Source organism: Caloenas nicobarica, chromosome 7 (genome assembly GCF_036013445.1).
Source record: "Caloenas nicobarica isolate bCalNic1 chromosome 7, bCalNic1.hap1, whole genome shotgun sequence".
Taxonomy (NCBI): domain Eukaryota; kingdom Metazoa; phylum Chordata; class Aves; order Columbiformes; family Columbidae; genus Caloenas; species Caloenas nicobarica.
In genome coordinates this window covers 32,049,913-32,075,098 of record NC_088251.1, presented here as the reverse complement: position 1 = coordinate 32,075,098, position 25,186 = coordinate 32,049,913, and the positions used below count along the sequence as shown (strand labels likewise).

The window sequence follows — 25,186 nt, the reverse complement described above, 5'->3', positions numbered from 1 at the left end:
TCCTGTGCAACAATAGTGTTAGCATGTGATTTTTATTTCCCTATGTATGTTTACATACCTACGCATCTATGGAGACCATCAACAGCCACTGATTTCACTAGCCTGCTAGTGTTATCTTCTGTTAACAAACAGAAGTTCCATACTTAGTGAAAATGCTGAGCTCTGCTGTTCAGATCCAAGGAATCTCTATTTTCTGGAATCCTCTGCTCCAGTAAAATATGTCAAAGAAGTAGTAAGGCAGTTGCTCCTTTCAGTTTGTACAAAATCCCAATTTTCAGCATGACTTAGAACAAGATGCATGGCATGCAACGAGCCATCTGATTAATCAGCAGAGAATTTGCAAACATCAGCAATGCTTCACGATGATATAGGAAGATCTGATATCGTGTCCCCTTGTGCCTTCCATATATAGTTCTTTGCCCTTGCTCTTCCCCTCATCTCCATGAGAGTTCATGTGAGGTCTGTGGTTTGACTTAACATAGGACTGCCTGGAGTTTCTGGCTTTTGTTTTTTTTCCCTTCCTAATTGGCTTTTACTAGTTATTTTTCAAGCATGATGGTGTCAAGTCAATTTGCTCAGGAGTCAATCATGTGATTTTCACCATGATGCTTATGTAAACGTTTCTTCCAGCTTGCAGCTTTATTAGCCCAGCTTTTTCCAAAGGCTTATTGAGGTGCCATCCATAGCAAATCAATGATATGGGTGTCTTCTAGGTGATCAACGAGAGAGAAGGAAATCTTAATAAAGCCCAAGGTCTTTTAGCTGGCTTAACTGAGCCTGCTTTTCGTGGTGCTTACAGGATGGTATAATGAAACTCTGCTGCTCTCTTCAGTTCTTTATGACTTGGAAAGTGGTCTTGATGGCAGGATATTGCCTTGATAAGTATTATCTTAAGCTTCATTTTCACATAGCAGCTGATTCTGGGCTTTTTGTGATATTGTGGCAGTGGTTATGTAGAATTACCTTTCTCTAGGATACAGGTGGAAGATGCACCTTTTGCCACGTAGAGAAGAAATTGTTGAAGTGTCAGTGGTGGAAGCCTTGAGTGACGTATGATCTGTTTTGGACAGGAGTTCGGGTAAATCTAACAGTCTGTATTCCACTTGGTCGCAGTTGTTCCTATTCCCAGGGGACAGGGTTATTCTGGGGGAGAGTTTGCTGATGTTTTAGCCCTAGGGTAGCTGGAAGTTAAAGGAGCTTTAGAAATTGGGCATGAAAACCACAGCTTCTAGATGACAATGAAACAAAAAGGGCTCTTTCAGAAAGCTTGAGATGATTAGTAGGGCAAACTGGAAATATGTAACCTACTCTAATAGCTTAAGGGTACAATACAGGGTTAAGAAATGGAATTTGAAGTGCTTTTGTAGATAGTAGTTCAGATGTTTGGGACATACCGCTCATACCACACGTGTTGCTTATTTTAGTCCATAATCCTGAGAGCCCCTTGTCCTGCTATTGAAAGCAGCACCCACTGGGGAGCTGAAGTGCTGACGGGGAGGTAACAGAAGCTGTTACGGATCTGCACAGAGTAAACGCTGCAGCGCTTCCGTGTGTGTCTTTCATGGGCATTTTGAATATCTGTAACGTGCTGGATTTCACAGGTCACGGCAGGGCTGGCTGCAGGACATGCTGTTTCCAAGTGTTTGGAGACCCCTGAAAAATTACTGTAGGCTACCCTTCAAAAGTGATCACATTTCAGTCTTTAAGGTTTGATTCCAGCTACTGCTGAGTAAGAATGAGATGAGACCACGGGCTTCCCGTTCACTCATTTGGAAAGTCTTTGAAGAGAAATTTTAAGTATCTTGTAGCAGAAGTTTATAGGGTTTCCTTTGTTTTAGTTCTGCAAAGATTTAGATTATTTGGTGTGATGGCAGATGAATATCCTTGTCAAAGTTAAGAAGGGAAAAAATAGCTAAAGGATTTACAGATTTTGTGGACACTTTCTGTTCAGGAGCAATACAGTAGCATAAAGCAGATGTTCTGGGGAAAAAGTGTATCTTCCTCTTGTTTTGTAACCTCAATGTTTGGAGGATTGTTTTGCTATCCTTTTTTTAAAAAGTATATTTACTTTTTTTTGTACTAGTGAAAGAGAATGTATGCTTCTGACTATAGATTCTGTGGATGTTTTAACAGAGGAGCTGAGCTACCAGCATTTAAATTGTATTATAACAAACAATATTTTTGTGAGGGATGGTGGTTGAACAGCATATTAAAGAAATCATACAGAAATGATACTGATCATTTTGGTATTTTACAATTAATAAAGGATTTTGTTTCTGTGGCTGTATATTCTCAGTGCCCACAATTTTAGCAGTTAAAGGATAACAGAGTAAATCTGAATTTTCTCTTGATATCAGCTTTGTTACAGCCTCATAGCTGTCCATGGAGGTTGAGAGTATTATGTGTTTGAGATGGCGTCTCTTAAATGGAAAAAAGGGGGCTTCTCTGTTTTATGAGCTTCACTATGCTGATCTTGTTGTCTGCAACGTGCATCCTTCCTGGCTTCACATACGAGCCTGTGGGTCCCAGGGAACTCTCTCGTGCCTTTGCAATGTCTGCACTTGAACTGCTGTTTTAATACTGTCTCATTTAGGGTATGTGCCAGCCATTATTTTAATAACTACAACGGAATTTTAGACAATTATGTTAAATATCTCAGATACTATCACTGGTTTCTGTGGTATAAGAAGTTTCTAGAAGTGAGGACCCTTAGTAGGTGTAACTTGCACAAGCACACGTCTGTACTGATGCTATTTGTCAATCATTGACTCTCTGAAAAGGGTGCATGAAATACCACAGAGCTATAAATCCCCTGCTCTGGTGGGCTTCAGCTGACTCCAGCTTTTGGAACCGTCTGAAATGCAATCCACTGCAGTTTCAGGAAAAACAAAACAAAACTTTATTTCTTGCAAAATCTGGATCAGTAACTCTAGGTTATGGTTTAAACTATTTCGGCTCATTTTTCCCATTCTTGGGAAGATATTTATATTGTTTGTATCTCATGTCAAACCATGTTTTTCTTTCTGCTGAATTCTGCCATGTGTTGCTTTGTTTGCAAGTTGCTTCCAAGCCAGTAATCATAAGCACTCCATCTGGCTGGGGAGCAGAGTAGTGATAATGTAAAAGGACATTTCCACTATTCTGTTTAAAAGAATCCTCCATCTGTACCAAATCTGCCATTTTAATGAGATTGTAAAGGGTTTTGTTGTTTCTTTTCTTTTTCAAAGAGAGGAGAAGATTGGTGGTTGAGGATTTTCCCCCCGCCCTCACTGCTCATAACACAATTGTATCCAAGACCATTTCTCTTTCCCAAGCTGAGAATGACTACAGGAACTTGCAGTTCATGTAATTTAGGGTGCAAAGTAACAAAAGCATCCTGAAAATTTTACCGAAAATCTAGAACAAGTTGATTTGCCATTAGTATTAAGCCTTTTCTTTGTTGTCATTTGTTAAAAGCATGTGAGAAATCATCCTGAATGCTGTAAAACTGATCTGCAAGGTTAAAAAAATATAGTGTCACTTTGATTTATGACATGAACTTTTAGCAATCAGAGCTGAATTGATGGATGTGAATGTGCTGAGATGACTTTTTGGTGCTGGGAGATTCTAATTTGTGCTTTTCTTTTGCAATTCTGATCATTCTTTTAATATTAATGGGGAGAGAACTGGGCAACTTCTCTCATGGGAATGTCACAACCTAAACCAGGACAATTTTGTGGAGGTTAATAGGCAACGGTCTGGGTCAATCATCCACCAGTCTCATCATACGAATGTGAACTCGAAAAGTGACTGGAAAAGGAAAGTAGCTCTGACAGAATAAATGAGCAGAGGCTGGGTAGGGGAGAGCGGTCTCAGAGGAGCTGCCAGAGGGAGCAGGCTGTCACCCAGGCCATGCTGGGCTGTCACCCAGGCCACGCTGGCCTGGCACCATCTACAAGACCCGGGCTGGCTTGGGAACGAGTGGCATGGCCCGCTAGTAAAACAGAGACTGTGGTGAATCCTCTTCTCCAAAAGCTTTGTTGCTCAGATTGCCAGTTCTGTGTCACCAGTCACTCCTCCCGACAGCATGTTACAGTTCAGTGGCACGTGATGACATCAGGACACCACACCACAATGGGCTTGGTCTTCTGGATGGACTCTTGTGAGTTCCTGCAAAACTGCCCAATTTAATCCTTTTATCTACAAAAACAACTATTCCGCAAGCTATAAATTTCATGTGATTCCCTTGAATCCCATTACAGAAATCATCATATTTCCTTTCTCCTTGTTCTCAGGTACCTTCACAAAGGCAGGAGAAAGGTATTTAGGCACCTGGCTTTTATTCAGAGCCAACGCCTCTTCAGTTACAAAAAAACTTCAGTCACTGGATAGTGAGCTTGTGCTCTTGGGTTTCTAGAACTGGGATGTTCCTTTTATTGTTTTGAAATTATAGTTCTCAGTCCTCAAAACAAAGAGTAATGCTAAATCAAAATTCAGCTTTAGAAATTGAATATTTTGGGGTACTATGTATTGTTGTGGCAGTTTGCAATGGTGACATTGCAGAGGTAACTGTGGTGCAGATGCTTGAAATCTCTGCTACAGGGAGCTCTGCACAGATAGTTCAGGGAGGTAAATTCATTTAAACTGACTTGGTCATCATCTTGTATTTAAATTGAGGTGGAAGGCTCCTCCACCCCTGTAGACAGCTCTTAGCTTCTCTGTATTTAGTCAGCAGCAGAAGTGGGTCTTAGTTATAGATACTATAATGCCATGAGCAAAAATGTGCAGAAGCAGAGTAGTTGTTAACAGAGCGCATCATCAGTGACATTAATGAAGTTATTTCAAGCTAGATCACCTGAGTGCATGACCTACAATATTTATTTAGTGATACATTGGAGCCTCAAATTTTGCACCTTCTGTTTTTACATAGATAATTAGGAACAAGTTCTGCATTATAACTCAAGAGCAGAGTTATTACCTGGTGGCTGGGCTCTAGTCAATGCAAACACGGAGGAATGTTTCTTAAAAATTTGAAATTATCCTTATAATATTTTACATATCCGTTCTTTCCTTTCATAGACAAATGAGATACTGGGCATACCTTGTCTGACAAAAATGTTAGACCTTGTTTAATTTTCTCCCTGCTCTTACTCTTTGTTGTTCATCTGTACCAGTGAATATCCCTGTGCAGCTCATGTGTGTGAGGTGCGATGTGCAACAGGCAAGTGCAGTGCATGCTGTGCAGGTGCTTGTGATGGATTGAAGAGAATTCCATATTCCCTTTCTCGGGAGGTGGACATTCTTTAAAGCCACTCCTAATGTAAGTGACTGTAGGAGTAGTATGCAGAAAATTCCTGCTGCTGGCAATAGCTTTCATGGAATAGGAAGAGATCTGTTGTACTGAAATCATGAACCTCTTTCTGGGTTTCCCTTTGAAGCAGAATGATTTGCTCTTGCCATTGCTTTTAATTTCTCTGGTTTAGGAACTTGAATTACACAGAGAGCAGCCTTTTAGTTCAGGAAAATAACCTCTAGAACCAGCAACACAAATCTATCATAATTAGTCATTGGAGAATCTGAATAAATATAAAATTATCATGGAGTAGGAGGCAGGCATATGTGGTATTCAAAACACACAGAGTGTAAAATGATGTTATTGTTGCCTTTAGAAACAGTTCAAAGTAGTCTGCATTAGAAAGAGCTGATAAGCAGAATGACAAAAGCTTGTTTCATGAGTGATTCCAAGCAGCAGTGGTTTTCTGATCAGCTGATGGTGCAGCTATTTTGGGTATTCCACAGATCATGATTACATACACGGGGAATGATTGGAGGCAGCAAATATGGTAAGTGAGCCAGGAATCCTGGGACACGCTCTGTTACTAACTTAATAGTCTTACAATCCCTTGTCCTTTGCCATTTAAATAGCCAGGGAAGTCTAACAAGTGACTGTGCTTAGTTATTTTCTTTCCTCTTTTTTTTTTTAAAGCAGAAAAAAAAAAGTAAAACCACTTCCTGAGGCCACTATTTTTAGCAATGGAGCAGTGTCCAAAGTGTTAACTAATTGAGTCATCAGGTTTCATATCTGGCCACAGAAAATGGCAGTGGAAGAGGGAGAATGCTTTCCAGAACAAGTAAGCATTTGTGGATTCTGAAATTAGAGTGAAGTCTGCATATCGAGTTTCTTGTATTAGTGTTTTAAGTCTTTGATTGTATGAGACAAATCTGGATGTAGGAAGAGGTACGTTTCAGCTTGTTTGGTGTATTTTGTGTTCTGATGGTTGGGTTATGGTATAGGCTGAGGGAGCAGTCGAATGGTATATGGAATTATTCGTTCTCTCCTTATCAATGGCTGCATTCTGCTCAGGGCACTCTGTAGGAGATGCTGATTAAAGTTGCAGGAACATTTTGTAACGTTTTCTTCTGTGATCAGGGCCTTAAGTAACCTAGATATACGTAACAATTTTGTACACTGAAATGTTTTAGCAAATCTTGTGTATTTTGAAAAAAAAAAAAAAAAGAAGTCTATGCTCTTAAGGTGTATTTGTGAAATAAAACACATCTTCTGCTGACAATTCATAGGTCAATTAAACTTCAAAACGAACCGGGTGCAACTATGCTAGTAGTGACCTGTAAGGAGGCACCCGTCTTGCTCTTACTCACGGGGACGGTCCCATTGACTTCCAAGGGGCTCCTTGTGTGATTTAAAAATTCCTCAAGTGAGTAAGCTGCTGTGAAATGACACCCCTGTACACTGTGAACTGGGCTCTGAAGTTCTGCATAGCTTGAGTTATTCACAGCAGCTAAAAACACAAAGTTAAAACAATTGTCCTCCCAGCTGCTTTACTGCAGAATTAAAATACCGGGTTCCCAGAAAAGTGTGATATTGTGTTATTGTTTTAATATTGATGAGTGATAAGCTTTGTGGAAGTGTCAGTTAATGGCAGCACTTTTTTTAGTTAGAGATTTTACCTGATGTGCCAGCCAGCAGTTTACTAACTAACTTCGGTGTCAGCAATAGCTTTGTGCTCTGAAAAAATATTGCAGTGAGTTCTCTTAAACATGTACATTGCTGTTTACTTGCTGTCAACACAGGACTGGGTGATTGTTCCCTGTTAAAAACCATCTTTGAATATCTGGTTGTTTACTGGTGATGCTATTTATGTTTGTAAATTCATTTCCACCAATAATTTCAAAACTATAAAGACTTTTATTTGGGGCATTTTCTTTGTGAAGCCATTTCTCGCATGAGAAAGTTTTGTTAGATTCAGATGCTTTATGGTACTTGAAGAAACTCTTTTTTTTTTTTTTTCAGTCTTGAGAATATTATTTACTCTCTCCCGGTTTTTTAGCACAATAGTGTCAATCTTCCAGGTGATAAACATCTTTGCTGATGGTTTATATGAGCCCCAGCAGTATAGAATATGATACAATTCCGCTGGTTTCTGTGTGCAACAGTTTGTAGAGCAAACTGAGGATGTCGCTGCCATCGGGCCATGGTGTTGGCAATGTGCTGCTCGGCACTATGCTCTGCCCCTCTCTGTTGCAATGGAATGGTATTTACTCTCGCTTTACAGGGTTTTGTTAGAAGTTGCATAGAAACTGTTTGTTCTGTTAGTATATATTGTTTATAGATGGTACAGTAGCTATTTGAAATGGAGCTGAGTGACGGAGAATGGGTACAGTATATATGTTTTGTGTGTTTTTTTTCTTGCTGTTTAGTGGAGTGTTTTTTTTAATTCTGTTTTCATCCACAAATATTTGAATCTCATCATACATATTTAAATCTATTATAGGTTGCCATGCATATTTTAGGTGTAAGGGAGAAACAAGCTCTGCTTCACTGTGTGTTTGTCCTGTTCAGAAGTGATACATTAACTTCATATAGTAATGGCTTATTCTATCATCAAATACTAGAGGAGATTACTGTGTAGAGATAGTAGGCAGTATTGTTGCCCATAACTTATTTCTGTAAGCGTGCAATAAGCTGATGTTTGCTTTAGTGTTTAAACTAAAAACTAATTCTAAAACTCTGTTTATTAAAATAGTAAAGGTAAAGTCATTTAGTCCAATTTGGGAAGTATTAATTCATTAGTGAAATATCATTATTTTCTGATTAAACAATGATGTGTTTTCCAAACGTACATCATTCTGATGCTAAGAAACAGTCGTAATTTTTGGATGAAAATAAACTATGAAGTCTGGTTAAAGTGAAGTACAGTGTTCAAATAGCTCTGTGGTTTGTTTTTTTGTTTTCAAAAAATTAGAAACCCCTCCTGAGATGTTCAAATCATCATCTTCAAAAGCCAGAAAAATACTAGTTCAGTTCGGTAATTGAAAAATGACATCTTCTAATCTGCAGTGATTTATCTGTATATTGGGTAATTTTATTTCACTTTAAGAAAAAACCTGAGCCATGTTGTGTTTTCCTTCCCCCTCTGTTCATCTCAAAGACCGTATAGAGCTAAGCATGTTCTCACTGTTACTGTTTTCACGCTGTTTCTAAGTGTAAATCCTGATCCTAGCCTTGCCCCCGTGGTGGTTTAGACTCCTCCTCCTCTTTCAAAACAGAATTGTATATTTAAGTTAGTACTTGAGTCTAGTTTAAAACTTCTGATAACAACTGCAGGGCTCTGACTTGTGGTTGTTACTCATGCATTTTGCTGCTTGGGCTGGGAAAAGCACTATCGCATCCATTTCACCTAGGTAGCCCCAACAAATGCTGTCACAGAACTTTCCATGCCATTTCACAAGTTGGTGGCAGTGAATGTCAGTGTTTGATCACAGAGGAGGAGAGGGGAGTGCTGGGCTATGTGCAGGCTGCTGTCTCTCCCGTGTCCAGCCCCACTGCTCTGTGCAGGCTGCACAGCGCTGCTGCCCATGGCGTAAGGCATCACGTCGGGGAGAAGGAACACAAGTTTTCCTCGGTGTTTCTAGCAGTAATAAATGGCAGCGTGTCTAACAGCTGCTCTGGTTTGCTCTGCCTTGCCTTTGGGGTTTAGAGGAACGCAGCGAATTACAGAATGGATCTGGAGTTGTTGGGTCCTATCCACGACAGCAGAATCAAATGGAAAACAAGATATGAGAGGTTATGGTCAGTAGGGAGATTCAGCTCCTGTAGAATAACATGACCAAGCCAACTCAGCCCAGAGTATTCTCCAATAGGTCTTGTACCTGTCCGGATCACATTTAAAGTTGTTTCCCTGCAGGTTGCTCAGCCTCTGCATCCTGTTAACTCTCCTGTGTGCAATTGCCCTCATGAGTTTGGCAAGTGCTATCTGGGATTTTCTGCTCCTGAACCACCTCAGCCAGTCTCTGGCTCTAGGAAGATGTTTGAATCTTTTGGTTTATTCGTTCCATTGGATCTTTCTCATTGTACCAGGGCATACATATATTTCACAGCATTTCTACAAATAGGTGTCAGGACCAATTGTTCTGTAAGTGTTACAAGCTGTCCTAAGGTAAGCTGCTATGACAAAGCTCATGTGATGATCCCAGCCAGCCCTGCAGAACTGTTACCAGGTTTATGGTGGTTGTGTAAATCCTGCCCCGGGAGTCCTCTTAGTACCTGGCAGCTGTTTAGATAATTTCAACTGACCCTTCAGATTCTGTATCTGCTACATGGGATTTTCCATCTTAGACTCTCTTCAACAAGGTATTTAGGTGTGTAAATTGGAAGAGGTTCTCTGCTTCCAATAGGGGTCATAATCCCTGCTAGGAGACCTTACTTTGGCATCTATAAACTCATAAAAGTTTGTAATTCCTGTAAGAATCCCGAACAACATGCCAAAAAATTTAAAACTCTAGTAGATAGCTTTAAAACTAGCCATTCAAATGCCTCTTAAACCTACAAAGATGTAAACTTCAATTACATGTGGGATTTGCAATACTTGCCCTGTAAATTGATATGTTTCTGCCTGTGTTTTTGCCACCTTAGAAATGGCTTGACTGGTTTACCGAAAACAATCTTTCAATTTAAAGATGTTCAAACTTCTAAGGCAGGATTCTTTTGCTTTTGAATGAGAGATGCATTCACAAGCAGGCATAAACTGAAAAGGCAAAAAGAAGGAAATTTCTGACTTCACTGTACTGAAAGCTCTTAATAGATTGGCTACAGAGGAGGTTATGTAGCTCGTCTACAGTTTCTATAGCTTGTTAAGTACAGTATTTTTAGGGAATACTTATGTGTGTTATGGTTCTACTGACATGCAGTTTGCTGTACTTTATTACCAGTAACTTCCACTTCATCTGATTGAAATGTATTTACATAATATTTTTGTAGTGAGCTCATTTTGAGTGAATAAAATATCTCTCCCTAAAATCAGCAATATTATTTGATTTAGGCTTATACTACTTTTTTCCCCATCTGAAATTATAGACAAACAAATATGCTTTAAAAAATTGCTGATTTTTTTTTTCCCCCCCCCCCTCTCCTTTGGAGGATCCTAATTCTAAAATCAGATGCACACAGGGAACAGGAGGTGGGCCAACTGATATAATTCATGCAGTGATCTGAAGAATGTGACTTTGGCATGGAAATGGCTTTAAATTTGAGCCTGAGTTGTGCTGAAATTATCTCCATGCTCGTTGGGTAGTCAGGTTCTGAGAGAAAAATAGTAGGGAGGAGATGAATGGCATCTCATCTAGCTTGACATATAAGAGAGTTATTATGTTCAGGTGAACATAAACATAAGAAGAAACCCTCGAAGCACATCTAGCCCTTCTCTAGGTCTTTGTGACTGTGGTAGCAGTTATGAAAGCCAGTGATTTATTTTTCACTTGTAAATGTATGATAGGAAAACTTCAGAGAGTGAGAGATGAGTCATTGCAGGCTCAGGAGTTTCTTCCCAGAGTTTGAAATAAACTTCTAGAAATTGAGGCTGTCAGCCTGGGGAATGAATCTTGAATTTTAGATGCTCAAATTTTTGCCCTCAACTGTATCAGATCCTTTTCCTTGATTATATATGTGAGTTGGTCACGAAAGGCCTGGATCATTGCCTGATTGTGCACTTCTAATGGAGTGCAGTGATTCAGTGGTGAAACCAGTGATTTTTACTGGTTTTCGGATATTGAACAGAGTGTGTCCCAATTTCCCATGTCATTCAAGTTTCTCTTTTTGTACAGGGCAGTTTTATAGCTGAAAAGTCAATATTAAATGAATCTTATTTTCCTGTTAAAAGGAAATACTTCTTGTGATTTGTTATTCATGCATAATTAGACTGTGTGTCATGCAGGTGCACATTGATTTTGTAGTCCTGGAAAATTAGGATCTTGCTTTTAGTGTTGTTAATTTAACATATTCATATAAGTAATTGTTTTCATAAATTCTTTAGGTGAAGCTGACGCATCAAACTTGTGTTTCAAAATCTCAAAACCCCACCTGTGCAAATTGGCAGAGAACTGGAAGTTGTGTAGAGCCTCGCCTCCTGTCTGAACATTGTCCCTGTGGGGTGGGTTTGATCTCAGTTCAGGTGTTTTCTGTTGGGTTGTCAGATGTTAATTTTGTTAGAATTGCAGTTAAATCATTCTGTATTTGTTGAATATCTGTGGTGACCAGTAAATAGTATGGAGATGACAGCTTTAGCGGCATTTTCAGCTTGGATATTATGTTCAACATGTTACATGTGGATGTTAGGCAAGGGTTTCCCATCTAGCTCTGCATGTGTCTCCTGTGCCCTGGAAATGACAACCCCTTTTGCTCTTTGTAGAAAATCAAAAGAATAACAGCTAACTTTCATTTCTATCTTGTGCTGGAGCTTTCCTAGGAAGCAGTCGTTCAGGCATTTAAAGATACCTAGGGCTGGATAAGTTGCATCATAAACCACAGGACTGACTAGATTTATGGTCTACTGAAAAAGACTGTGTGCATAAAGTCTAACTTATACAGTAGGAAAGCTGCATCATAGCTTCACAAGAGATGTTTGTCATTGCAAGCAAACAACTCACTCTAGACCTCGTGATGCTGTTAAAGGCAGTGATAAACACCTCTGGTACTGGAAGCTGTGAATGCTTTCGTACATACCAGCCTTAACATCTCAGGATCTGGGCCCTTTTCAACCATCTTCCACTCAATACAGGTAGTTCATTTTCAGTGGTAACAGTGAGCCACAGATTGAACATTTTGCCAAGACAGACTCTAACAGGTAGAGTGCTGCAAGTGGTCTTGAAAACGGTTTATACTAAACCTGCATGTTAGAGACTTACCCTGTATTGTGGCACAGCAAGGAAAGAGGCTTATTTGTTTGCTTGGATGTTTTCCTGGTTTGGTTAAGGATTTCTAGAACGGAGGAGCTGATTCTAAAATGCGTTTTCCACACTATTTTGAACTGCTTTAGGACTGTTTTCAGGAAATATTTTCTCTACAAGCATGTTAAGATTGACTACTGTACAGGGATAGAGCCTCAGTTGTTGCAAATACAGTAGATTATATGAGGTGTTTGAGTCTTTACTGGTGTGACCGAGAAGAGGGTTTTCATGCAGCCTATAGCCAGTGTAGTTTTTAACTCATGGAAAATGTATCATAGTCACATAACTGGAATAGGGCCAGTTATGGGGACATTCCGAACATACAAAATATGATCAAAGTTGATTATTAAGTTGCATGGCAGGGCAAAGAATTAGAAGGATTTGTTTGGGTTTTGATCAATAATATAATATTCAAAATAGCTGAAAGATGTTTCCTTTGAATTGTCAGGCAGTAGGAATGGAGCTTTTCCTGTTGCCCTGTGGTTGTGTTGAAGGCTGTGATCCCAAAAGTGTCTCTCTAAAGGATAATTAACAGCAGAACTGCAGATAGCAGTTGGCCCCAGGCTGTCACATTCTTATCAGAAGAAAACACGTATGGTAGTATGGTATGTAAAGCATGAGTACAGCTGTAATTGTTTGCACAAAGAGGATCGTCATCTTCTTTTCTGGTGCAACTAGCCCCCTTTCTAATAAAGGAGATACAAGTTAGTTTTTTTAATACAGATTTAATTATGAGGTAGTAGGGAGATAAAAAAGGATACAGACAATTGGAGGATGGATGAAGAGCCTCCCCAAGCAAATGATATGGCTGGTTTATTTCACATCATTCGGACATTGCTGTTAACTGGCCAGTATTGTTTATTTGGAATAAAATTACATTCCTTACCAAGTGAGTGTAATATATTTGCTTGCAAGAATGTTCTAAATTAACATAGAAGCAAAATCTAAGAAATGCCAAGGACCTCCAGTTTCCAGTGTACTGCTCAGTGCTCATCAGATTTGAGCCTTACTGCAAAAAAAAATGCCATCAGTTGCTGTAAGCCCACCCGTATCAAAATAAACAAAAATGTTATCATCTGCTTCCTCAGATCGTCTCATGCTGCTGCAAAACTAGTTTTGTTGAGTACGTTTCCGAATGAAAGTAACGTAAGTTCATCCCTTCAAATGAGGTCATTGCCTCCCCCCACAACAAATGTTAGGCATGGTTAGCATCTTTTTGTTGGGACTCAAGCCAGAATGCATCCTACTATGGCACAATGGGAACCTGCTGGGGGTTTCCCTTCACAACAGCTACTGTTAAAGATGGAGTGAAAAACAAAACACTGCTCTCAATGTGAAAAAAAGACTGGATTTTTAATCTGAAAAAGAAGCCACTGTAAGCAGAACACAAAGGAAAGAGAGATGAGCGTAATAAAAATGCCATCAGTATGGGAGGGGACCTGTGCATGTTGAAAATAATGGCTTTGCACTTTTGAGGGTTCACTAAAAAATACATACTCTCTATTTTCAAAGAGGACTCTCTCTAGTCCCGTAGAAAAGCCAGACCAGACCCCGTGTTGACAGTCAGTGCAAATTTTCTAACAATTTTTGTATGTCCTTGTGTTAAAGTCTCTTACTTTGCTGGGAGCTCTTGGAAGAAAAGGTAGTGAATATGTATCTGCTAGCATGAGTCAGCATCACAATTTTCTTTTTTAAAATGGAGGCTTAAGATAATATCCAAGTGACTTAGGAATTGGTCTTTCCTGTATGTTTTTGACTCATGGAGCTTTTCCTCAAAATGGGGAAATGGTTCTCAGGTCTTACCCCTGCACCTCACAGGCTCTGCAGTCCATTGTGCAGCATGACTAGACGACTTTTAGGGTAAATAAGGGTTGGGAAATTTAGTTTTATTCAGCCTCAGTCCCTTCCAGAGATGTCTCCGGGATGAAGGCTGTTGAAACAAGCTCCAGACTGGAAAACCTGTTGAGGGCTGCAGGCAGCCCAGAGTCTGCAAGCTCATCAAGCTTCCTGTACATTAGAGAACTGAATGTTTATAGCGTAGTACATTAAAGGAAAACCCAAATATTGAAAAGTAATACACATTGCACAAATACTGCATTCATTAGCCAATCGTCTGCATTTGCGCATTTCTTAAAACTAGAAATAGCTCCTCTTTCTTCCAAGAAAGTACAGGGGGAGCGGGGAGAAGTCGTGCAATCTGTGAATAAAAAGCTTGATATTATGCATCCATCAGTACTGGTACTCTCATAAATTCACTGTTTATGAAATATTGTCTAAATAGCCATTCCATAATTAAATGCTGTGTGCAGGATCTGAGGTCAGTATCTTCAAGAATTAAAATACTTGTTAGAATTTTGATTTTTGAGTCTGGATATAGAGATTGAAAAGTTAGCAACCCTAGGGAGCACAAGAGGGAGCAGGGAAAGGCTTCGGGGATACAGCCTGACAACTGGGATCCTGTGCAACACACAAGCTTCATGGCTGACTGCAAGAACATTGAAGATTCCGGGTGCTTTGATGTATGTCCCATGCCTGCTGTTCTCTTGATATTTGTCAAGAGAGTGGAGAATCAAAAGCCAATTTTCGTCTTCGTGTTGGGGTTGATTACAACAACAACAAGAAAAAATCAGAATAGATTACTAGCATAGACAATGCTTCTCCCAGGAATATTGAGGTTTAAGTAATTAGTATTGGAGAGAATGTTTATTAAGTCTGTTAATGGAATGTCCTGTAGCCATGCTGTCTGTGTGGGGTTTGTCTTTCGGATGCCAGCTAGTGTGGAAGGTGGAATTGGGTACATCAAGAATAGTTACCCACAGAGGGAGCGCTTACCTGCGCAGGTGACCTGAGTGATGGTTGGCAACCTAAAATCCGTTTGTCCCCTCCTCTGTTTTTGATGCATTTAATATAATAGGCTCTTGATCAGTCTTTGACGTGGGCTTTCAGGCATGATGACAATTCATATATATAGTTATTAACATTATTGTTACACTTGTTTGATCTTTTGAGTCTTTCAGTGATTTGAGCCTATGTTCTGATGCTACTCCTGTCTCTTCAATACAGAGGCAATTACAAGCTCTATGAGGGACTCAAAGAGGCTTTGTTTTAAACAAAACAATGTTAATTGGAAATGACATTTTTCTGCTCTACTGTGGTGTCTTTAAAAAAAAAAAAGAATTGAGGCTTAAAATAGAAATGTAAAGTTGAGAAAACTTTAGGTTCAGAAATGCGAAAGTTTTGGTTTGACCTTTTTGATCAATTTCGGTTGATCCCTATGCTTATTTTTTGGAAAATTTGGATAGCATTTATTGGTTCTTCTGGGTTTTGAAAGTGGAATGTCTCAAAAACAAGGGTATTTGAGACATTTTACAAGGTAGAAAAAGTTTGAAACTCTGTTCTCTATCTGAGCAGGTCTGATGTAATGCCTTGGTCACAGAGAAAGCAGTGCTGCTTTTAGAGAGGCTGGAATTGATTTTGGTTTCCAAAGATGTTGGCTGTCTTTTCTCTCTAATATTATTGCTTGTTTCTGCTCATGGCAGAGACTGTAATGGATGGAGAGAATCCCAGAAGCCTCGCTGAACTTTTTGCATAATGGTACAACCTCAGTCTGTTATACCTCTATACAAATCTCAAAATTTCTGTCTGTTGGCCCAGAAAGGGTGAGTTAACCAGCCTCAGGTGAGTTAATCCAGTCTGAGGACTGGAGAGTTTTAGCCAAGGTCAGAAAAAAAGTTTTTCCCCCATTTCTTGGTGCACCCGGATGTGTTTCACCCTGGCTACTAAGGCAGCTCATACAGTTTCACAAACTAGCTCACATCACATTCAAGTAACTGGAAACCAGTAAGGTGGAAACTCGAAGTGCCAACTCAGATCAGCTGAAGTGTGGGAGGGTTTGTGCTGTCCCTGGCGTGCTGTTAAATGGCAGCTTCTCTGGTCCTTCCCAGTTGTGGTTGTAGTGCCTGCACACGTCAGCACTGGTGCTTCTGCGCCGTGCCCCTTGCGCTGGGAGCCTGTCCCAGCCCAGGGTGCCGTGCCCAGCACTCCACCAGCCCCACAGCTCAGATTCCAACCTGGCTGCTGGTGTCAGTGGTGCTTCTGGACAGTTTGAGCAAAAGGAGCAAGTTTTGAGTGGTGACTGGCAAAAGAGGCCCTGCTTTTTGCTGGAGGGATTTCAGGATTTGTGCGTTGCTTAGCAGCACCTGAGCTAGCTTGCTTTGAAACACTTTTATACATCCCCAGGCTGGAAGTGTGACCTAACCTTTGTCCTTCCTCCCCTTCGCAAGCAAGTGCTTCCAAGAGAAGTCCTTAAAAGACATTGGCATTGCTCTTCCTCTACAGTGAAACAGCCATTAGCTATTAATGTGAATATCGGCTATTTATCACTTCTTCTGCCTGCTGCCTGACAGCCACCTCCATTTTGTTTGAGCAGTTTGAAAGGTTTAAATGTTTCTGAGTATGAGCAGCGTTTCTTGTCCGGCATGCATTAATGTGACTGGCAGGAGCTGGTTTTCCACAGTAAGCTGCTCTGGTGCATCCCTTCCCCACCCAGCAGCAGCTGTAAACAGCTGATGTTAATCATCATCCACCTGCTGACTGTGCCAAATAGACATGCCATTACTCTGGGACAAAAAAAGGCTCCCGGTCTATTAAGTCCTCCCTCATACCTTTGGTAATGCTGATAAAATGCTGACCTGTTTTTTACCCCAGTGACTGCCGTTGCTAAGCACTGAGGATATGACCTGTCTCCTGTAATAATCTGCATTGCACAGTTCAGATGATCTTCCAAACGTGAAAGTGTTTTACTGCACCTCACAAGGCAGCTGTTTTTCCCCATAGTCTTTACAGTTCTGACAATATAGTTTGTAGCAGCACCTTATTTTTGATAGAGACAAATTAAACATTGGTACTTGGGAGCTGTTTTGTGGGAAGTACATCACAGAAGTTGACTTATAATGATCAGCGTGGCATGCTTGGAAAATAAAGATTAAGAGCCAGGAAGGTGGTTAACTAGTAACTTACCATTGCAAAGTGGAACACCATGTCTGTAAAACTTGGGAGAAAATGAAGAGTCTGTAAGTAATGATTCTCTCCTTGGAAGAGAGAGATTCTAGTATTGAAAGTACTAATAAATAGTCTTGTAGCTTTTACAGCTTATACAAAGAAGAAAGCAGTCTTTACACCCACTTACCGTTTTGCTGTCATTATGCCCAAGATCACTTCATCCTGCATACGAAGGTGATTTCAGATGGGCTTGGAGCAATTCTTGAACAGAACATCCAGTTTGCCGTGGCTGTATTGACAGAAGAGAAAAGTCTGTAGGAAATCCAGAAAATGGGGAACAAAAAAAATCGTTTGAGCACTGGATAAGTAACTGAGCTTTGGTACCAGGATGTTTTCTTTTTTTCTCAGCCGTTACTGCCTTTAATTTTTGTACTCTTTTAGTACCTTAAAGCCTCATAGAGTACTTAAAGTTGTAGAGATTTAAACCTATGATGAAATGATAGTGAGGGGAAAAAAAAAAAGGCAGTTCCTGTTATACCAATGGAGAAGAGGGCACAAACCAATGTGTTGACTGCCCAAGATGCCAGGGTAAGCACAGATAAGATCAAAGTTTATACAATTTGTATCTCTTGAAAGCTAACCCAGTTCATTCCACTTGCTCTAAGGCAGGATCAGCATTATCTAAACTGTCCTTGGTGGATATTTGCATAACTTGTTGTTAAAACCCTCTGGGCATGGGAATTGCTTTCAGTGATCTCTTTCATGACTTAACCATCCTTTCTGCCATCCTCACATTCAAGCTGAAGTCATCATACAGCAAATTTGCACGGCTATCTTTAAAGCAAGATCTGAAAAAAGTAAAATGCAGTTGAGATAATAACACTGTGCCTAGGGATTTCTGGCTACTTCACTGACTGTGGACAGATATTGTAAGTAAAATCTGCCATAAAAATGAGGGAGGATGGGGAAAATAAAACAAAATGTAATCAGACGTTAGACTGTAAAATGCTTTAATTTGTAGAACTATGTTTTTTTCATTCAGGTAGTCCAGTCCTTCAACACTGAGTATTTATAAATTTGTCATGTGAGATCTCACAGTACTGGTCTGGTCTGTTCAGCCTGGACATAAAGGTGGCGTGGCACATTTGGAAAGGGCAGAGTGGTTTCCATGGAGTCATCCTGAGCCTTACCACGTTTATCTTCCATGCGGGGTACCAGATGTGTCCCTGGCTACTAGCCTTGCATGTTAGACAGTGCCACATAATTCATGTTTATACGTAAAGTCAAATCTTGTGCTGCCCAGTCAGGCAGATAGCCTATTTACACCAGAGGGAGTCTGCATAAGCAAGGAGGGCAGGATTTGACCCATATTTGATAAGGCAGTTTGGGATCCTTTTGTGTCTAGTTAAATGTATGTACAATACGTTATATCATTAGTAACTTGTTTGCCAAGAGAATATATTTTTATACTGTACTGTAATTTCTAATGGGACTTTCCCTTTTTTCTTGTAGTCTGACACAAATGCAAGTTATCTGAGAGCTGCTCGAGCTGGCAACTTGGAAAAGGCTCTTGACTACTTAAAAAATGGAGTGGACATCAACATTTCAAATCAGGTTGAAAAAATACTTTGATCATATTTGCTGGAGAAATACTTTTCTCACTGTTTCTCAAATCTGTCTTTATATTTGCACTTCATGTTAGTGATAACTTACACGGTTTTTGATGAACCATGTTTACATATTTTATCGAATCAAAACTTTTATTTTTACCTCTTACCAAGACATCATTTCACTTCCACTTGGAGAATGTTGTGCTACTTAACGTTATCTTTCATTCTATTTGTATTACATCAGCTCATGGGACAGCACACAGAACTTGAGGCCCCAGAGCTAGTATATCCTGACTTAATTACTACTCTTTCCTTGTAATCTAGTTCTTGTAAAGTTTATGTAAGAATAGTTTCTGGAAGCAATCCTCTCATTGGGATATAATAATTTGTCTCCTGATATGTTGTTTGCTATGCTGGATAACCTTTGCCAATCTTTTTCCATTGCTTTTCTTTTTTTTCCCCCCCTTTTTAAAATCAGAATGGGTTGAATGCTCTCCATCTCGCTTCCAAAGAAGGGCACGTAGAAGTTGTTGCGGAACTGATACAGCGAGGTGCCAGTGTTGATGCAGCAACAAAGGTTAGTCAGGCCTATCTAATTGTTCTCTTGTTCACACGGATGGCACTGGCACAAAGTGTCAGTCAACTGATTACAGACATTACTGCAGCAGTAGTTGTCCATTTTCTGCTGGTGAAGTGGTCTCAATAATTGTTTAATAGAAACCATCTAGATTATGGTAAATGTCACAGGTTAGTAGGGATGCAATTTACTGAACAAATTGTGGATTCCTGTCTTGGTTTCTGTGTCTTCTAGAATAACTTACCTATTAGAAGTACTCAGAGTATTTTATGACAAGAAATACTATATTTTAAAGTGAAACACATTCTTGATAGTATTGTCATGTATTCAAGCTTAAGTTTTGTACTCTTCAAAAATTGAAATTTCTCATTTCAGAAAGGAAACACAGCATTGCACATAGCATCCCTCGCTGGACAAGCAGAAGTAGTCAAAGTATTGGTTACAAATCGGGCCAATGTCAATGCACAGTCTCAGGTAAAGTAATATTTTTCCATTTGGTACTATCAAAAACTTTGCTGACATTAAAATCCTTTTCCCCTTATAAACTGCAATATTGGTATGTATGTTTGGTAGATCTCATTGTATTAATGCTGGTTCTTGAAAACATGGTATGATAGAGTCGGTAAGAAGAATGTCATCCTGCTCACATTAAAAAAAAAATAAAAGGGCATTCCTTTTTTTGGTTGTTCCACTCACATTAGTAACTGACAGCAGGTGCAAGGACAAAGTTTAAACAGAGCTGCCATTTTATTAGTGAAGCCGGAATTTTAGTGAGTATAGTGCTGAGTTCATACCCACCTTGTTACTCAGCATACAACTAAAACATCAAACGCTTCAAAGTCTCCTGCTTCTGCTCGACCCCTTGCCAGGTGGTCAGAGTGGGCAGATCAAGTCTTCCTCCAGAGCCCTGACAGCGCAGTGAAACACCAGGTTGTGTTCAGGTCTTTGCCCACATGGGATGGCAAACATAAGTTGAGATTAACTCTGAGTTGCCCACCTCATTCATCAATAGAGAAAGCATAGAAATAACATCTCTGTTTTAAGTTGTCCAGAAGCCATGCAGATGCACACCCCTCGACATGAAGAAAGAGGAGCTTCCTCCAGGGGTGTTTGCAGGATGTTGGGAGTGGTTGTGTAACAGGCAGCACAGAAAAGTGTTTACCCTTCAGCCTTAGGTTTGCCCTCCAGTGTCCTATGAGCTGCTAATTGTTACAGAGTCAGAAGAGAGACTGATAGAACAGGAGAGAGAGAACTCGTTCAGATGAAAAGGATCCTGTTTCACATAATTCAGTGGCTTAATCGAGCTCATCCTCTTTGCCTGTAGTAGGAGGTACCGCAAACATACACAGAACTTTTAAGTTGGGTCAAGTCCTTTGAATGAATATCTCGGTCAATTATAGAAAATTTGAAATAAGGAAAAATGGTGCTGGTGTTAAGAGCAAAGCAGCAAAACAAAACAGGGGAAACCTCTGGCTCAAAAAAAAAAAAAAAATGCATAAAGCACAGACTGTGGCCGTGCCATGGGAGGTGTCCCTGCACCGTGTTCCAACCCTGTTCTCCATGCTCAGGGGCTGGCAGGCAGTGTCAGAGACAGGGATCACATTAAGAGTTGGCCTCTTCATGTGGCCCAGTGTTGACATTCTTCCGTATTATAAAGATGTGGGCATGGTAGAAAATGTTTTTTTTAAAAGGGAAGTTTAAAGATGTACATTTTAAAGAACATTTCTTTTTTTTAAAATGATCTCTCAAATAATATGAACAAACTGTTCAATCAAATCTGTTTCAAGAATGTTAGTTACTTGTGGTCTGTATTTCATGTTTCCTTCACCTGGACAAAGAAAATAGGCTACTCAGTTCTCTCTTCTTATTCTTTCATACTAGCTCGATACAGCAATATTTGGTTCCAGGCATCATATAATTAGAATTCAAAGAGAACAACAACAGTGGCAAAGAATAGTTTTAAGTACAATCTTCAATGACTGTTAAGAAGTAAAACAAAGCAGAATATTTACAGTGGTTTTCCCGTTGAAGAACTTAAAATAACTTTGAAAGGATCTTTACTGGTTGTGTTTGAGAACTTGTGTATTCAGCCATAACACTAAAAATAATATGAGGTTGTAAACATCTTATATAACTGCATTGGCCGTACACCCTAAGGTTTTGCCACCTGTTAGCCTTATTTTGCTAACATATGGGAATTAAAGGTTTCATCCCCCCCCCCCCCACATTGTAGATGCCTTTATCTTTACTTGAGAGACATGTATATTGGCCATTTACCACCAATACCTGGCAGTGAGATATTCCGGTTGGGATTAGTCTTTTTGGGAGGTCCCTGGAACATCCCGTTACCAAACTGCCCCTGGATCAGCTTTTTCTCTGGTACTGAGCATCACTTGAGCCTTCCTGAAGCTTAGAATAAAGTTCTTCTGAATTTGGCATGCCCACAAAGAGACCACCCAAAGATTTTTATTTTATTTTTTTTTCTTTTTGATGCTGACCCTGTTTTCTGTGAGTTTGGCTTTATCTCCTCTTCTCTTGGAGGTAATAGCTCTACTCTGCTGGCAGCAGCAGGGTTAGGGATGTAAGGCCTTCTTAACGGAATCTTCCTGTCCTTAAAAAGAAAAAAAAAAAAAAGAAAAAAGATGAATTTTTACTGAGTCTGAATTTTGTACTTCCTTTAAGGGCTATTTATTACTATTGAAGATAAAATGCTTTCCTTAGACTTGTGGCGCTCTGGCAGTTTCCACCCCTTTTTAGAGAGAAGAAAAAGCAAAATATGGAGGGAAATACATTGTGAATACCCTACAGTGATTTAACATAGGATATAAGGTTCTGCTCTGCCTCCAGATTCTAATAATACTTGGTTCTGAGAGTTTTTGCCTATTAACTATTTTCTGAAACTAATAATTAGGAAGTGTCTCTTGCTTTCTTTCTAAATGCAAATGTTTGAAACTAAAAAAAAGCACCTTTGTTTCCAGCTGAGTTACTAAATAGATATTGAGTATGCCACGAAATGATAGGGAAAAATGCCAGACTCTGCTGTTCACTATACAATAATAAATTGTAATGTAACGTATTAGGTACCTTAGCAAGTGCTTTCTGGCTTCTCTGGTTTTTTAGTAAGCAGAATTTTAACTATACAGTAACTAAACTGTCAGGCCTTGGTTCTGGAGAGGGCACTAACACCCAGCTAACTTTAGGCTGTGGCTCCAGTAGGACTTCAGCGCCTGCTTTTTGCTTGTAGCCTCATTTTCCTGAATAGAGACCAAATTATCGACACGCTGGAACAGCCACAGCCCCTGCAGCCTATGCAAGCCCTGTGAACATGTGGCTTCACAGCTGGTCGGTGTCTCGTTGATGGTCAAGTTCCTCTTGGATCAAACATCAGTTCACGTCATTCCCTCTCCTACTGCCCTTTCTTCTGCCCTCCTGCTTGTCTCTCCTGCATGTTTGGCCCCAGGTCACCTGTGCCCTCCTGTGTGCTCTGTGCTGGATGTGTGTCACACAGCTCTGCCCCGTTGCCGGGACAAACAGATGTCTCTCGGCTGTTTTCACTGTGGCTACCATAATTTAGCCAAAATTCACTGCTGTAGGGCTCAGGCTACAGTTTCCCTTCGCCTCTCCAGAGTCCAGAATGTTAACTTTTTTTGATGCAAATATATGGCCAAACTTCTGAGCTCACCTCTGTTTGGTTCCATTTGCTTCTGGCAAAATCTAGGTCAGTGTCATTTGTAACTGTTGTAGTCGAATTGCTGCGCCGCTCCTCCCACCCTGCCCGAACGCCTGCCCTGGCCGCGTTGCCAGCCTGAGAGTGCTGGTGCTGTCTCAGCCAAACCCAGTCAGATGAAAGCGCTTCCTGAACTTTTCTGTTGTGTAAGCCAGATGAAATCTTCTGGTTTACCTGCTACTTTTAACTAGGCCTTACGCTCTGTCTTGTTTTGTGTTTCCTTTCTTCCTTGTCCTCCCCATTCTCTGGAGTAATTGCCAGAAGTGGTGTGTGGTAGAGCGAGAGATCTGGGGGGATCCTGGGGAGCAGCTCTCGAGGGAAGCTGCTGCCCCCATTGCAGCTGATTCTGTGCGAAGTTTTCTTTAAAGAAGTCAGAGATTCACAGAAATCCCAATGGTGTGAGGTAGTGAGAGGAAAGAAAGGGTCCTAACAGAGCCCACTGAAACCCCAGTGACCTCCTGGCCCAAATGTTTAATGGCATCATCAGCCGTGCTGGTACAAGAAGGAAAGGAGTTGTGCAAAATCTAGCAGCTGTATGTCTGGCAAAGAGTAGTGCTAGGGTACGAAGGGTAAAAACATTTATCGTGATAGAGCAGAAGAGAAAGGAATTGTTCTTATTGCTGATGCTGCTTTGGTTGCTTCAGCAGTATCAAACTGCTCAGTCAATACCATATGGATATTTTAAGTTATTATTATAAAATGAATTTATCACCAGTTCACAATTCTGTTGGACTGGGGGACATGCAGTGCTATATGAAAGCCAAGCAATTTCAGGTACAAATCAGCAACTTTTATAAATTCCTGTAGAGGTATCTTGAACCTAGGACAGGTTTCATTACTTCATTTTGCTGTTTCAGTTTTGTGAGTGACATCAAAGCTGTGAATTTCACAAATGCTTAGAACAAAAGGGAAAAATACATTGTCTTCATGTTAGTTCCCAGAAATTCAAATCCTGAAAGGCTATGACCTGTATACAGTTAATGCAAAGACAAAAACATTGACTATAAAAGGAAAGCACTTGCCACAGAATGAGTTAAGCTCTGCAGCCTTTAATACTTATATTGCATTGATTGAAATCACTCACTTAAGCATAATTTGAGAAATGCTCTAATGTGGTCAGAAACACTGATAAACCTCAGTCTCAAACTACGGAGAACCAACGATCCTCAGATGTCCTGGTGCCTGGAATCTGAAGTAGCTCAGTGACCATAGGCAGGCCACGCTCAGAAGGCAGCTCTTTGAGGAGACAGAAGGCACAAGTGAAGGAGAAGTCAAAGCTAATGGAAAGAAGAGAAAAAATTGGAAAGTATTCTGAAGAGCCATTGCTCTTACTTTGGCTACAGATGTGCATTGTATTTGTCTGTTCCATTTTGCATTTCCATGAATGTGGCTGCATTTATCGGGAATCATAACTCATCTCTACCAAAAGGTCTGTCCAGATTGTTTTGTAGTTTGACTTCACAACAGATGTAAAAGGAAACAGTCTTGATTAGCTGTGAGAACTGTATCCGTATCAGCTGAAAGATTCTTCTGTGTCCTTTTAAATATAACCCTTCTCTTGTCCTCCTATCTTCACTTAAATCAAGGGAGATCACACCATTAACTGATGTGTGTGCACACATTTTATTCGGTTTCCTCCAAATATGCTGGGGTTTGGCAGATCTGAGGTATGTATGAGAAGTCCGTGAAGTGTTTACACTCTTGTTTTCCTATTTCAGAATGGTTTCACTCCGCTGTATATGGCAGCCCAAGAAAACCACCTGGAGGTTGTTAAGTTTCTTCTTGACAATGGTGCCAGTCAAAGCCTTGCCACAGAGGTAAAAGTTTTCATTTCACACTTTATGAACAAAGTAAAATGTGCTTCAGCAGTGATTCTTGCCAGCTTGTATCAAAGTAGTCTTCTAAATACAAAATTAAAGGCCAATATAAAGTTATCTCTCCAAAGAGTGTGCTAATGAATACTGAGTTATTGGCTTTTCAGCAATTTAAACCATCTCTTGCTCTTGCCATTTCTAAAATTAAAAAAAAGACTTTAACTAGATTCTAAAA

General features: G+C 40.1%; 1 protein-coding gene across 2 annotated transcripts in view; it reads left to right on the top strand.

Annotated features, from left to right (window-relative positions):
* The window catches only part of ANK3 (ankyrin 3), a 299,184-nt gene that overhangs the window by 135,609 nt on the left and 138,389 nt on the right, over positions 1–25,186 (top strand). The window contains exons 1-5 of one of the 2 annotated variants that reach the window (XM_065639541.1): positions 5,917–6,110; positions 18,736–18,837; positions 19,312–19,410; positions 19,786–19,884; positions 24,856–24,954. In XM_065639541.1, coding sequence (XP_065495613.1) covers positions 6,075–6,110; positions 18,736–18,837; positions 19,312–19,410; positions 19,786–19,884; positions 24,856–24,954 — 435 coding nt within the window. In that variant the 5' untranslated portion in view covers positions 5,917–6,074. Of the gene's footprint in view, positions 1–5,916; positions 6,111–18,735; positions 18,838–19,311; positions 19,411–19,785; positions 19,885–24,855; positions 24,955–25,186 lie in introns of those variants that run through there. The other variant, XM_065639540.1, reaches the window with a different exon arrangement.